This window comes from Agelaius tricolor, unplaced genomic scaffold (genome assembly GCF_023055355.1).
Source record: "Agelaius tricolor isolate 1412-34295 unplaced genomic scaffold, bAgeTri1.0.p SCAF_1, whole genome shotgun sequence".
Lineage (NCBI taxonomy): Eukaryota > Metazoa > Chordata > Aves > Passeriformes > Icteridae > Agelaius > Agelaius tricolor.
Window position 1 is genome coordinate 45,300,836 of NW_027269261.1, and position 14,423 is coordinate 45,315,258.

The 14,423-nt window shown below is 37.7% G+C and overlaps 1 protein-coding gene across 3 annotated transcripts in view; it reads right to left on the minus strand.

Moving 5' to 3' along the window:
- LYST (lysosomal trafficking regulator) overlaps window positions 1-14,423 on the minus strand; it is a 77,509-nt gene that overhangs the window by 48,176 nt on the left and 14,910 nt on the right. For all 3 annotated transcript variants that reach the window (XM_071432316.1, XM_071432307.1, XM_071432326.1), the window contains exons 4-11: window positions 13,486-13,576; window positions 9,369-11,445; window positions 6,723-7,755; window positions 5,633-5,794; window positions 4,868-5,024; window positions 2,295-2,521; window positions 1,497-1,563; window positions 593-702 (exon numbers count right to left, since the gene is read on the minus strand). In XM_071432316.1, coding sequence (XP_071288417.1) covers window positions 593-702; window positions 1,497-1,563; window positions 2,295-2,521; window positions 4,868-5,024; window positions 5,633-5,794; window positions 6,723-7,755; window positions 9,369-11,445; window positions 13,486-13,576 — 3,924 coding nt within the window. The remainder of the gene's footprint in view (window positions 1-592; window positions 703-1,496; window positions 1,564-2,294; window positions 2,522-4,867; window positions 5,025-5,632; window positions 5,795-6,722; window positions 7,756-9,368; window positions 11,446-13,485; window positions 13,577-14,423) is intronic.

Below are 14,423 nucleotides of genomic sequence, written 5' to 3' on the forward strand. Positions count from 1 at the left end.
CTGATAATTACACACTAGCATTGAAAAATTGACTTGTGACTCTTTTGTTTGGTTTGGTATTATTTCACACTGCCCAGTATTTTTTTTTCTTTTCTTCCACTTATTTTTCTACAGACTCTCACAGAAACCAACAGAGTTTGGTTTCAGCACTATATCCCACACAAGCAGTAGATTCCAGCATCCCACCAACCAACTGAGGACACGTTTGAAAGTAATTCCTGCTGCTAAAGCATTCTCAAAATAGTGAGATGCCTCATAACTTTAAAGGAATTGCTCCTAATTTTACAGTATTATTGTTTTGTCATCCATAACCACAATGTCAGTCTCCTTGAGAGGATTCTTGGTTTCTTGTGCTGAAGAGAGTTTCCAGGACCAACACACCCTTCAAAACCCTTCTCTTCTCATTTCCTCTTTCTTTTTCCAGTTTTGAGAAGGAACTATTTCTACAACCAAATTTTATTTGCTCTGATCAGTTCAAACATTGCTGTGCATCTCCTTATTTCCCCAAATTCTTGGACACAAAAAGATTTTCTTTTTGCTTCATTTTTCTCATTAGACCTCTGAATTTTGCTATGTGTTACTCCATACATACCGTACAAGGTGTCTTCTCCAAAAATATCCTCAGAAGAAGAGTTAGCTCTTCTGAACAAGTCTGTGAACTCATCAAGGAAACCAGCAGATCTACCAGCACCATCTGACATGCTAAAAATAAGGAGACAATAATATTGTTGAAATGGATTTTTTTAAGTTTTAAAGACTCATATTCTATACTATTATGAGGAAAGATTAATTTGGAATTGAAAGTGTTTTTCAAAACCATTTCAGATTAAGGAACCAATAAAAATTACAAGATGAATTCTAAAGAGGTCCAACAGTACTTCCTGACATTATAATTCAAAATTTTATTGAATCAATCAGTGCTATGCTAAATTTTGTCCCAGGTCTGCAAAATAGAGTGAAAGTCTGAGAACCAAGTGTCTGCCTGGCAAAGGCTCTCCCCACAAAGTCACCATGGATCCAAATCCTGGGATGGGTTTACATCACCTCCTGTTGTGAAGCACCCTCAATACATAAATCTACCTGAGGGCAAACATTTCACCTGCTTCCACATTCTTGGATTAGCTAGCTGCTTTCCAGTTAGAAATAAAACTCAAGGCATTATCAAGATCTGGGTTACAAAGAAATTGGAAATACAGGCTTACATTGTGATGGAATGAGAATTAATCAGCTGCTATTTTTTCCCAGCAGTGTTTAACACTGTCACACTAGTGTTTATGGTTTCAATTGTCATTTTCACATCTGCCAGTATTTCTTTATTTCCACTACCTCAGAAATAACCCTATATTTACACTAAACTTTCTTGCAAGTTAAAAAAGCAGCTGCATAAATTCACACGCCAATGAATTTCCTTTGTCAGTTTTGCATTGGCACTGTTTGACTGTGTATACATTAGATTTTAAAAACCAATATTTAAGTTACTTGGAGCTTTAACTCACCATGAAAACTAGATTCTGTTTGTGTCAATATATTCAGAAATCCTCCCAAAAGGTGTTTAACAGCTCCCTGTACAAAAGAATAGGAAAAATCAATATCTGAAGAATATCCCCCAGCTCAAAGAACTAAGAAATAAATTCTTCTAATCAATTCCTGCCTGCTATTGATTTCAATGATAATTTAGATTATTTGAAATTATGGACTGTTTTTATATTTGCCAGTGAACAATCTTTTGTGCTGTGTACAGTTCAGTTGCAGAAGAGAGACTTTGAATGTCATATCATTATCTTTTGCAGGAAGGATACTCAATTTAGTAAAAAAAGGCAACTAAAAGAAACTCCAAAGGATCACGAGGGCATGACCATTTGCACAACTGACTTCTCATACAAAGTTATGAAGAAAAAAAGCATGGAATATTTTTCAGGTACATGATTCACGGTTTCGAAAAGTACATATTCAATAAAAAGTTTAGAATGCTTACATATACATACAAGCAGATATCTGCCCTTTTTTCCTTAAGGCCCTGACAATCATAAAATCTATCTGTAGGGATTGAACAGTCTTGATAAAAGAAAGACACCTGAAAAACTCAAAAGCTTTGAAGGACAGATACCTTTCAGTAAATTACTTAGCTCCTGGTAACTTAAATGCAATGCAGTTGACAATATCAGTCATTTACACTGTTTCACATCTTATAAAATCCCATAAAAAGTGAGAATATTCAAGATCACTCTATTAGGTATGATAAAATTAAAAATACACAACTGCTTAACTGCCACCTCTGGTAATAACATTTTTACCTGTTCTATAAGGACAGTGGCATTTCTCTCCTTCTGATTGATGATATTCAGGCAGCTTTGGAATACATGAGCAAGCACATCTAAACTTGCATTACCAGCTGAGAGCAAGTTTAATTCTAACATGCAAATTTCAGGATACATTAATTCTCCTTGATTGATGTTTTCAGCCAGGCCATTAAAATAACCCGAAGCACCAGCACATCCTGATTCCGCCTTTGTGTCTGCTCCTAAAAAGAAACCACATGTGTCTTACTGAAACTTACTCAGCTGAATACAGTTTGCATATTTAAGCAGGACATCCAAGGACATATCTCCAACCTTCTCACAGGTACAAAACAAAAAAAATCACTAGGTTATAAGCAATTTTCAGAGATTAGCATAGTTTTATATTCTGCTTCAGATTTTTCTATTTTCCTGCCAACACAGAAGGGCAAGGATGCAGTTTCTCCCATTACATAGTCTTAAACTATCTGGCTTCATTTCCTGGGAATTGGACACATACAGAAATGGCAAAATATGCAGTTCATGAAACACAACAGCAAAATCATTGCAACAAAGCCCCAAACTTCTACACAAACTTTGAGCTTGCCAAGAAAGGAGACAAATTTAAATAATTTCATATTAAAAGGCCGGATGAAGCAATTTGTTATTTAACTCTGAAAATGCACATGACAGAATAGCTGCATGATAATCAAAGAAAAAGCCCCAAATATGTAAGCCTCCCTGTTACATTTTGGAGAGATTTTAAATTATTTAAAATTATTTGGTACAGACACATGTTACATGCAAGTGTATCATGGAAGTTTTTCAGATTAACTTTTTAATTCAGAAATGCTTTAAAAATATTATAAATCTATTGATAAAGCCTAGTCACGCAGGTAAACAGCAGCAGTTTGATGCAGTTCTATTAAAGGCTGTTGCTGCTCATGCTGATCTCATACCAGAACATAAGCACCCAGGTGTGCTCAGCACAAAGGAAAAAAATTAAAGCAAATTCATGTTTAAAATTAATTACACAAACAGAATACAGCAAGATACGCGCACATCAATTGTTTAGAATAATGAGATATGTTGTATAACAAGGGGGCTATCAAGTCAAATGAAGCATGTGATTGGGAAAAGCCAAATTGTGCTTGACAAACCTGATTGCCTTCCACAAGCCAGAAACCTGCTGGGTTGATATGGAATGAGCAGTGGATGTCTACCTGGATTTCTCCAAGGCTTTCCAAAGTTTCCCACAGGCTCCTCCCAGATAAACTGATGCATTAGGGTGGAGACAAGGGGTCTGTGCAGTGGGTGGGCACTGACTGCCTGGCTGCACCCAGAGGGGGTGGTAAATCCTTTTTAAACTGGACAACTGGGGTCCAAACTGTCACAAGTGGGGTCCCCAGGGACTGATATTGGGCCCAATGAAGTTCAATATCTTCATGAGTGATCTGGGTGATGGGATCAATCCACCCTGATGGAGTTTGCCAATGATACCAAACTGAGTGGGGAAGTGGGCACTTGGGAAGGGAGAGCCACCCTGCAGGAAGACCTGGATAGGCTGTAAGAGTGGGCTAATAAGAACATTATAAAGTTCAGCAAGGACAAATGTAATGTTCACATGGGAAAATAGAAACCAGGAGTGCAGCACAGACTGGGATCTGCCTGGCTGGAGAGCTGGGGTCCAGTGGGCAGCAAGCTCAGCATAGTGAACGTGTGCTGCTGTGGCAAGGAAAGCCAATGGGATGCTGGCCTGCATCAACAAGGACATCATCAACAGGGATTAAAAAACCTTTATCCTACTCTATTCAGTGCTTGTCAGGCCACATCTGGATTGCTGTGTTTGGTTATGTCACCACTACACAAAAAAGACAGGAGGGAAGGTTGAGAAATCTGGGCTTGCTCAGCCTTGAGAAAAGGCAGTTTAGAGGACATCTTATCACCATTTAAAAGCTGTCTACAAAGAAGGTAGACTCCTTTTTTACAAGAAGTCACATGGACAAAGCAAAGGGTAACAGGTACATGTTACTTCTGGGGAAATTCCACATAGACACAATGAGAAAGTTTTCCCTAATGACAAATCAGACATTGGAAAATATCTCCCCAGAAAAGTGGCACATTGGGTACTTTAGATCCAGATGGACAAGGTGCCAGGCTACCTTGTCTAGATTGTGCTTTTGGGAAAAAAGGTTGGACCAGATGATCCTTGGGGTCCCTTTCAATCTAGTATTCTATAACATAATTAGACTATTTAATTTTCTTTACAATCCTAAAGAAAAAATTTTGAGCACTGATCTTCAGAAAAACTACTGGTACATATCTCTGGAGTTTCTAGATCACAATAACACACTTGAGCCACATCACTTTGGAGCAAGAGTCACATATACCAAAACAACCAAGACAGAACAATTTCTGTAACACTCAGAATACTTATCTCTCCATTTGTAACTCCATCCTACTGGAAGTAAATAAAGTTAATTATTTCTATCTATTAAAGGTGCTTGCACTGTTTTGGTACATCTCAAAAGACAAACAAACTTTGCTATATCAAAAAGACAGCTTTGTATATTCAGAAAGTTCCCATTTACCTTCATTCTTGGTTTCACTATCATCAGGATTACTTTCACTATCTGCTTCATATCCTTCCTCTTCAGCAAAAAGCTTAAGACTACAGCATTGTGATTCTTCAGTTTCTTCAGAAATTTCTCCAGGTTGTGACACAGGCTCCTTCTCAGTGTAATGGGTCTGTACAATACAACCAAATAGACTGTCATTGGTCAGAAAAAATATCTTTGGATCAGAAAAGCAAATAATATAGAAATGTCCAAGTGCCTATTTTCTCCAATCCCACTGGGGAAAGAAACAAATTAATCATACACTTCCAAGAAACCTGAGATATGTTAAAAATCCTTCATTATTCTGTAAAAAACTGAATCTGCAAAGAGAGATTTTTCTTACTAACTACCAGATCAAAGTTTTAGGAAACAGAATTAAAACTGTTTCTAAATCACTATCACCATCATCATGCACCTTGACATTCACTGAAAGGTGAAGAGGTGAAGATGTCTACAGCCACTAAGGTCACTCAACATTCCCATTTGAAGCCCTTCCTTTAAGAGTTCATCACACTGTTGTGAGATGAAAAAGCATGACTCATTTCTGAGCAGTAATTGTGGGGACTAAATCAATAAACAGCATTCCACTTTGGTATGAGAAGCAGAGATTTCATCTTCAACTGTCACAATAATCAAATACATCTAAACATTTCCTATCAGGTTTAAAAAGACCCAGAGAACAAATCTGAGAAAATCTTGCATTATTCAGAATGAGACTGTTTAGCTGGTGTTTCATACCTTTTCAATTTTTTCTTCAGAATGATCCAGATCAGCAGAAAAAGTGCCCAATGCAACACGAAGCAGTGAATCAAAGAGAGGCTTTGCCAAGTCAGTTTCTATCACTTTTGACTGAGCAAGCTGCTCTCTTATTTCAAGTAAGATATCATCCACACAGGTATTCTGTGTTTTGGGGGAGAAAAACATTTTGATTTGAGTTACTTTTTCAAGCTAAAAGAAATAGTTTAGCTCCTTCATTTAAGAGTTTCTCCTTTGACCTACACTAATCTGACTTTTCATCTAAAACCACCAGGTTTCATCCAGTCTCTTGAAATAAGAAAGATTCATCCTATATGTCATGACAAATTTAATTGGAACCTGCACACTGAAAAAATCTGGCAAAATGCTGCTATTTAAAATTTGCAGGTGAAAGTGCTGTTTCAAAAATAAACATTTTTGAAACAGCTTCAGGTACACTGTGCATTCAAACCACACCACATTACTAACAGTTGACAGAGTGTGACATGTCCAAGATCATAAAAACAATGAATGTTCAAGACAGAACTCCAGTTTCCAGGTCTTTCCTGCACTCAATACCTCCTGCTTTGCAATAAATTGTCAAGTAAAATTCAAGACAGTAATTAAACATTAAAGAAAAGTGAATGTGTCTTCTGTGAATTAACAACTTCTTGTGGAATACTGAATTATTCCACCTCTAAGGCTTAAGGAATAATTTTTTCAGGTGTCCTTTCAGTATCTGTACCCTTCAGTAGTTTTTTGTCAAGCACCACGGTCTGCTCAGAACCATCCTCAAAAAACAACATGAGTCACTAGGTACAGTGGTCACATCTTGCCTGCACAGCTTTCCTGCAGCATCCCTTTCACACACATTCTCCACTAAATACTCTTTCTGAAAAGAGTCCTACTCAAGCAGACCACTACTCTGACTACTAAGCTCATTATTTAGCTGTACACTTCCAGTACTATACAAAAAATGGTATAAAAAACTGCATAAAGTTTTTACCTCCCTAGAAGAACTTTTCACTAAATTACTGTTAAAATAATATGAAACAAATAGGAGCAAAGGAAGGTAGACAAAGTTGCACAGTACCTGGTGAAACATCTCCGCTTCTGTCTTCTGCTGCATGGTGCTTGCACTGTGTAGGCAGATGGTCAGCAGAGCTTCTAGAAGTCTGATACCTTGGAGTGCCCACTCAGTCTCTTCTCTTGCAGAAGTCCTTATCCCTTCAAGATTGGCAACTGAAGTACCCAAAGTGTGTTCCATACTCACAGGGCTGTCACAGGAGCCAGAGTCAGGCACCAGCTGCTCAGCACCAGCAGGACTGCCAGAACTATCAAGCTCCAATTGCGTCACCTCTCTGCTTTTAGCCAGCTGAACAGAGTCATCCTTGCTGAGAAGCTCAGTTCGAGGACTCCCATGTGAACTTCTGCTGCTTTCACTCAATACTCTCTCCCTCTTTTCTTGCTCCTTTTCTTTATTTTTTGCAAGTTTCTGAATTATCAGGATTAGTAATCTCTGGCATGCTTCAAAGCCTCCAAGTCTATGGAACTGTCTCTGGAAAACTGAACTATACAAATAGATGCAACGACACATGGACCAAATATCTGCAGCCCTATGAATATGTTCCAGAGAGGGCAAAGTAAGGCTTTCCAGGGACAGATATGGTAATTTGTGGCCTAATGGCTCACTGGCTGTACTATCATATCCTGATGTATCTTCACACTCATTAGCTGAATCCAGATCACCATCTGCTTCTTTACTTATACATAAAAAAGCAACACAGAGGAACAGGTTTATTGTGTTGACGTGAATGTCTTGGCTGACAAACTTTTTCTTTTTTGGGTAAGCCTCCTTCAAGCCAGCATAAAACTTGCTCAGGCTTTGAGGAACTTCTGAAACAGCATGCTGGCTACAAAGAGAAGTGGGCAAGTCAGACATGGATTCCTTTTGTTCACTGTTCAGGCCTTCCAGTTCTGGTGTTGCTTGGTCTTCCTGCTGATCATCAAGGCAGAGTATCAATGTCTCCAACACCTTCAAAGAATGGCTTCTTAATGTATCTAAGTAATTTAACTCAATAATTTGATTCACTCCATTACAACTCAGAAACAAGTCTCTAATTACTCTGCAAAAGAAAGCATAAGAAAGTTACTTTATAAAGTACCTAAAACCTCATGTAAGTCAGCAATTGCTATAAATCACTGTAAATTAAAGAGAAAAGGAACTTGTCTGCAGCACTCTAGGATCCCAACTCAGCATTGTCCAGCTTGTAGTGGAAAATTCAACTTTTTTGTGAGATATAATGGAGGAAATATCTCCCTCTAAAATGCAGACCACAAAAATATATGATGCTCAAAACACTAAAGGTGGTTAATTAACTCTATTTATGACATTTACTCTTTAGTGGTATTTCCTTGCCCAAATATTTTATTAGAAAATGAAGCTATTTCCCTGTTTGGTGATTTCACCAGAAAGCAGTGATTCCTTCTCAAATAAACTTGATGGCATATTCCTAACTGTCGACTAGGTGCATGGATGATGAATTTCAGATAAATTCTGGAATACCTTTCAAGAATAAGTTTTTGTGCAATTGTTATGTCAGCATGTCCAATATCAAAAAAAACTTTCCATATATTTGCTTCCAAGTCTATTTTTCCCTTCTTCTACTCTCCAAGTATTATACTAAGTTCATACAAAATTTAGGGTAAGGAACTGTGAGGTTTTTAGCATGCTATATTTGCTTGTAGATATCCACCTTACTTACCTCCCATCCCCTTCCCACAGGATCAGATTTACTCTGATCAAGTTACTCTAGAATGAAATGGATCATTTACTTATTTATTCCCACCTTTAAGCCAGTAAAAATAAAAGGACATTTTAAACTTTTCTCTTCATCTAAGATTTATTTCTCTTACCTCTTTGCCACTAAGTACATTTTTAAAAATTAAAGCTTCTGATACTGTTTAGGTTAGAAGTTAAAACAGTATTAGATAATCCCTTTACATAAACTGGAGTACTAGCCTACTTTTTGTCTTGGATAAACTCACTAAATTGACTTCAGGACTCCAAGAGAAATAAAATCAATCTTTCCTGGACAAAAAAACACATTCATATTCTGAAAAAAGTTCCATACATTTATTAAACAATTATTTAATCAATTTAACAATAAATAAAAAGTATCTATTGTATGCCTTGGGAGAATGTTTGTGCCTTTTTTGTGTTTTGGGGTTGTTTTGGTTCCTGTTCTTAAACTGTGCTTAAATGAACAGGATATTCTAAGTTAAAAAACAGTTATTACAGGAAAAGTAAACATCAAGCCTTATTTTTGAAAGGTGGTTTCTATAGTGACCATTCTAGAAGGAAAAGGGAAACAGATCAGAAAACTGTGTATTCTAATTCTCACAGAAAAATGACATATCAATGTGTTAAACATTCCTGACTAATTTTAGAACCAAGAACGAGGAGGCAGAGAGCATGTCACACTGGACAAAGATTTTATTTGTTGCTACAGAGTTTGGCTTGTTAAAGACCATAATTCATGAGTAGAGAGCCCTCACTTCCTATAGTTTATGAATCTAGGCTTGTATCCTGTTACTCAAGCATTTATCTTGTTGCCACCTGCAATAGGCAAACACCACCTACAGTCCAAATAAAACTTACATTCCAATCAGTAACAAATATACAAAGCTCTGTACCAAATTAGCATGTTTCCCAATAATAAACAGAAAATCAACCAACCTGGATTTTAGCAACAGAGGGAGCATCTGCAAATAAACCTGAAGCACTTCAGAAGGCAAATCCTGGCTATGGTAACTGCACATGAGTTTATCAGCGGTACTCAGTCCAAGCTGCTGCTGAGCATGGCAAGCTAGCTCCACTCCTCTCTGCAGTACGGGATTATAGATACAGTTATACAGTTTCCACTGGACCACTACATTTCCCTTTTGAATTAAGTGGCAAATATGGCTTGCAATTTGTGCGCCACGTAGTTTGTCTTCTTCAAAAATGACGTCCTGATAAGCCTCCAGTGCATGCCATCTCAACAACATATCTTCAGATCCAGTGCTAGGCAGAATTCCCTGAACTCTGCAAGAGGAACTAGATGTGGGACTGGCATCACTGGAGTTGCCCTGCAAGGCATCTTCCAGCTGAGCGAGCTGATCACAGTCAACAGTACATATATTGCATGATGCCTGTATAATTTTTGGAGAGACTTCTGCTCCACCCAGTTGATCCAATATAAATTTGTTAAGGATGTTTAGTATGTGCTGTTGAAAATTTTTTAATATTGGCAACTTGGAAGCATGGAGCAATGGGACAATCACAGACTTTGGGTCCATACAACAACATATTCCTACATTATGTACACCTGAGAGAATCTCAGAACAGGTACTGCTCAAAGAAACTTTCTGCAACAAGTGCAAACACTGGTGTGCACAAACAGCAATGCAACAGCATCTCTCAGGATAATCAACTTCTCCATCAGCAGTTTCAAAAGGATTTTTGGAAGCTTGGTTCTTAAAAGCAGATACAGAGAGTCCAGAGAGATCTCTGTGGTGATTCATGAAGTGAGAATACTCACATCGTCTGTGCCGCTTTCTTGTACACATTGATTGATGGAGCTGCTCTGATTTCACTTTTTTGACAGTGCTGATTATTTTCATGATGCTGTTGATCAGGGCTTTCAGATGCTCTGAGGCTTCCCCAGGTACTCCCTCATTCTTCATACACAGCCATTCCATTTGAAGCACCGTTACTTCAAACAGCTTAAATCCCTGCTGCTGTATGAACTCATGAACCAGATCTATAGCTTGACTAAAGTAGAATGGATTGGAGGCTGCACTTTGTAGGCAGCAGATCAAAATCTGCAAGACCCCTTCTATAGCCTCAGGTAAAAGCAAGGCTCTGTGACGATATCTAGAAAATATATAGTCCTCCTGAACCAGCTGCTGTAGTGTTTTCTTGTATCCTGGAGCAAAAGGACCAGGCTGCTTTTCCAAGGAAATTCTGATTTTTAATGCTGCTTTAAGTAAGTCTGTTAAATTTCTTCGTAAATTGTCCGGCATTGTTTCTGTATTGCTGATGTCTAAAGACATAAGATGGAGAACTGTTCGAAAGAGCATCCTCTGGATCAGAGCCACAGGTTCTTCTGTCCACCCTGCAGAAACTACTTCATTTTCTGTGTTACTACTTACATTACAGGAGTCCCCAAATCCTGATAAGAACTCTGTCAATGTGGGCACAACACTCGCTGAAAGAGCAGAGCTGTGATTCAAAGCAATATCAAATTTGCACACTTTCTCTAGGAGAGACAGTAAGACATGGCATAAGTCAAAAGGAGAGTTATTCATGGTGCTCTCAGACGTTCCTGCAGCTGGCTCATTCAAAATTTCATGTGCTGGAATAACTTTGCTGGAACCTTCTAGATTAGGGGCATTGGTATTAGAACCTGGTACCACTTCGGGAGGCTGGCAATCACTTCTACTCCCAGGGCAGCTGTCCCTAACAGAAGAGGTTAAAAAGGGCTGCAGTAACTGGGAGCGTCTGTGTTTTGTTATTACAGCAGTCTTTTCATCAGAATTGCCTTCGGAATCCGAGGTGGACAGCTGGGACCTCCTCGCATCCCGCACGGAGTAGCGGTGGGTGGTTTTGCGGAGACGGCCGCTTTTACGGGATCGAAGACTGACTTTTACAGAGGTCTGAAGAGATGAATGAGTGCTTCCATCTAAGTTTAGTTTTTCCTGAGTAGATTTCACAGAACTTGTATTATTCTCTTTGGTCAGGCATATGTCTACTGTAAAGGGTATATTAAAATCTATTGAAACAGAAAGATAACAAAGGAACATTAGAATATGTAAAGCATTTTCCCTTATTTTATAGTTAAATACTTCCAGATTTAAAATACACAGCAAATTTGTATCTTAATAGGTCATGGTTTTGCATGCACCTGTATCAGACATTTTCAGTATAAAACAGGCAGCAACAACTCATGTTTAGGGTTGGTTATTTTTAAAGCCTAGAAGAATTATTTCATTTTCTATTTAGGGTTAAACAAAAGCGTGCTAAAAGGTTTCCTAAAACTTTTTGTTGGCACAACTATTCTCAAAAAACCATTCTCAAAAAATATGTCACCAAAGTAGGTGAAAGGACTTTTTGGTAAGCAAACTAAAGGGAGGAAAAGGTCTTTTTGACTTGATGCTCCATTGTCACTTTTTGCAACTCAGCTGGGTGTGTTAGCTCACAGCCCTCTTAGGATGCATAATGACATTACCAGTGTACTAGTAATAGTAGGAAAAAAAAATAATTTCTACTTATTATCAGTGCAAATATTCAAGTATACAGACCTCAGTCTTTTTACTTCAGCATTAATTATTCCCAATACAAGCAGCAGAAATAAAAGTATGGGATTTTAAAATAGTCAGGGACAAAAGAGAGACAGAAAGGAATAATGTTTAGCGTCCTGAATATTCGTACAAAAGCCAAGACAAAAACCCCAACTTTCAAGTATGCAGTATAAAATTCAAATCTGAGTCAAAGGGCAAGCACATTTTGAAGAATAAAACAGAAGTACTACTGCTTCATTTCTACCAGTAAGCTCCAATTAAGCTATCAAAAAAGCAAGCAGAGAAACAACCGTGAATGTTCTTGGATTAAGTCCGTTGTTATTTTTAAGAAGTGACAGAACTGTAACTGGATGCTTTGGGCAGTAAAATAGCTACCATAAAACAACTGCAAGTATCCTCTACCCCATAAATTTATTACTTAGAAAAATGTCATAGTTAACAACAACAGCCCCCACCACCACAAAGCCCCAGAAGCCCACACAATAGCTATAAACTTCATTTAAGCTGAAAGAAAAGATGCTTCCATGTACAAGCACGACTGTGTCATGCTGTTTAAACAAGTCATTGTTGTGATACTTAAGAAACTAACAATCTACTTTGAAAGCAGGAAACTAATCAGGAATACTTTATCAAACAAAGGATATTACCTGCACTGAAAGAAAAAAGCTGCCTAATAGAGGGGAACTTACTTCAATTGAAGAAAAACCCTGACTTAGTGCACAACTGGATACATCATGCTTACTCTTTCTGTACTGAGAGGGTAATTTGTAGAAGTAAAAGCTGTGCATTATGTAGTGTATAAACCACAAGACCTTAAAACCTATTTACACAACAGCTTTTTAAACAAACCCTGGAAAAGCCACTAAGCTGTCACAGAATAACCAAGACATTTCTTTAATTCCATCATGATTACAGGAGCACAAAAGAATGATGCATCTCAGCAAGCAGGAAAGCTTATTATATAAAACCTCTATGAAACTGACCCTTTAAAGACTCCAAGTCTACAAACATTAACAAAAGCCTTCAATTTGGAGGAGTTGCAAATAGCAAAAAAAAAAAGCCCTGGAAGAGTTTTGGGTATGAGTCCTTAGAAACTCTCTCAAACAGTCAGGTAACTTCATTTACTTCATTCTCTTTGTTTTACCCTCTGGGAGGGAAAAGAATACATCTGACAAATATACGAGCCCAAATCAAAACAAAAAAATCTGACTCAGATCACTGCCATTTCCTTGTTCAGTTTTTACACAGCAACAAAAGCATTGCCTTTCACACTGACCAAAAGCCTTTACATTCTCTGCACAATTTTTTGGCATTTTTAAAATTTAAATTCTCTGCAGATTCCACATCTTCATTTCATGTCAGAGGATATGTACTACAATAAACTACTCTTTAGCACAGAGTCCTCAGCTCTGTAGTAAAACTTCAAGAGTAGTAGTTTTACTACATTGCTCTGTAGTAAAACTAGAAATCACTTCCTTTAAGTGTTGAATACTCTAAGTGATAAAACATACCTATTGCTTTTTCTTCCTGGACAGGGATTTTCCACACCAAGGGCAGAAGGGACAGGAGGAGGGTCAGAAGTTCCTCTCGACATGTCAGCTCCTATGTCAGGAAAAAAATAAAAGATCTTGTACTTTTAAAACACAGATTAACCTTCTTTATTTTACCAAGCCATTCAGCATTCAGCTCCCTATGTCTTTTTGCTATTTTAAGCACTGAAAAAACAGTATCATTGACTAGAGCCAGTCAGAAAGAATGATAAGTAATAATTATAGAATGATAGATAATAAATATCCAAGATATTTCTTACACCTCTAAACTGTTTCTATACAAATGCTCACCTAATCCCCCTTGTAAAAAGAATTACTCAAAAAAGAAAATCAGAAAAGTCAAAAGCACAAAACAGTGATTTTAAAAAGTCAACAGGAAGCCCCAGGCAAGTTCGAAACTTTGTTCTAAAAATGTAACAGCAAAAAAATCAAAACCACAGAATAACCACCAAAAAACCTCCACTCCTACTAGGATTCTAACATTTACATATCAAGAGTTTCAGAGCAGAGAACTGTAGAAAGCACAGAATTCAAACACAATTGTTTTGTGGAATGTTTTGCAGCACTATCAGAATGGTTTCACTCCTAAAGATCAATAACTTTCAAACACAGAAACCTGACTCAAGCATTTTAACACTTCACATGATTCTGGGACATGCAGCTGAAGTCTCCTTCCACTCAGCCTGCACTTGAGCTTCACACATGCCTTAGTCAAATATGAGCTTGCAAACAGGTCTATGATTATCTAGTTTTCCATTTTCTGCTCCTGCTGAAGGACAGAATGCAACTACAACATACCTTTTTGAATTTCTAGTCTTCCCAATTAACTCACACACTCTCCACAAAAAGGAAAGAAAACCAGCACCAAGAACAACCAACGTGAGCCAGACAAATCCACA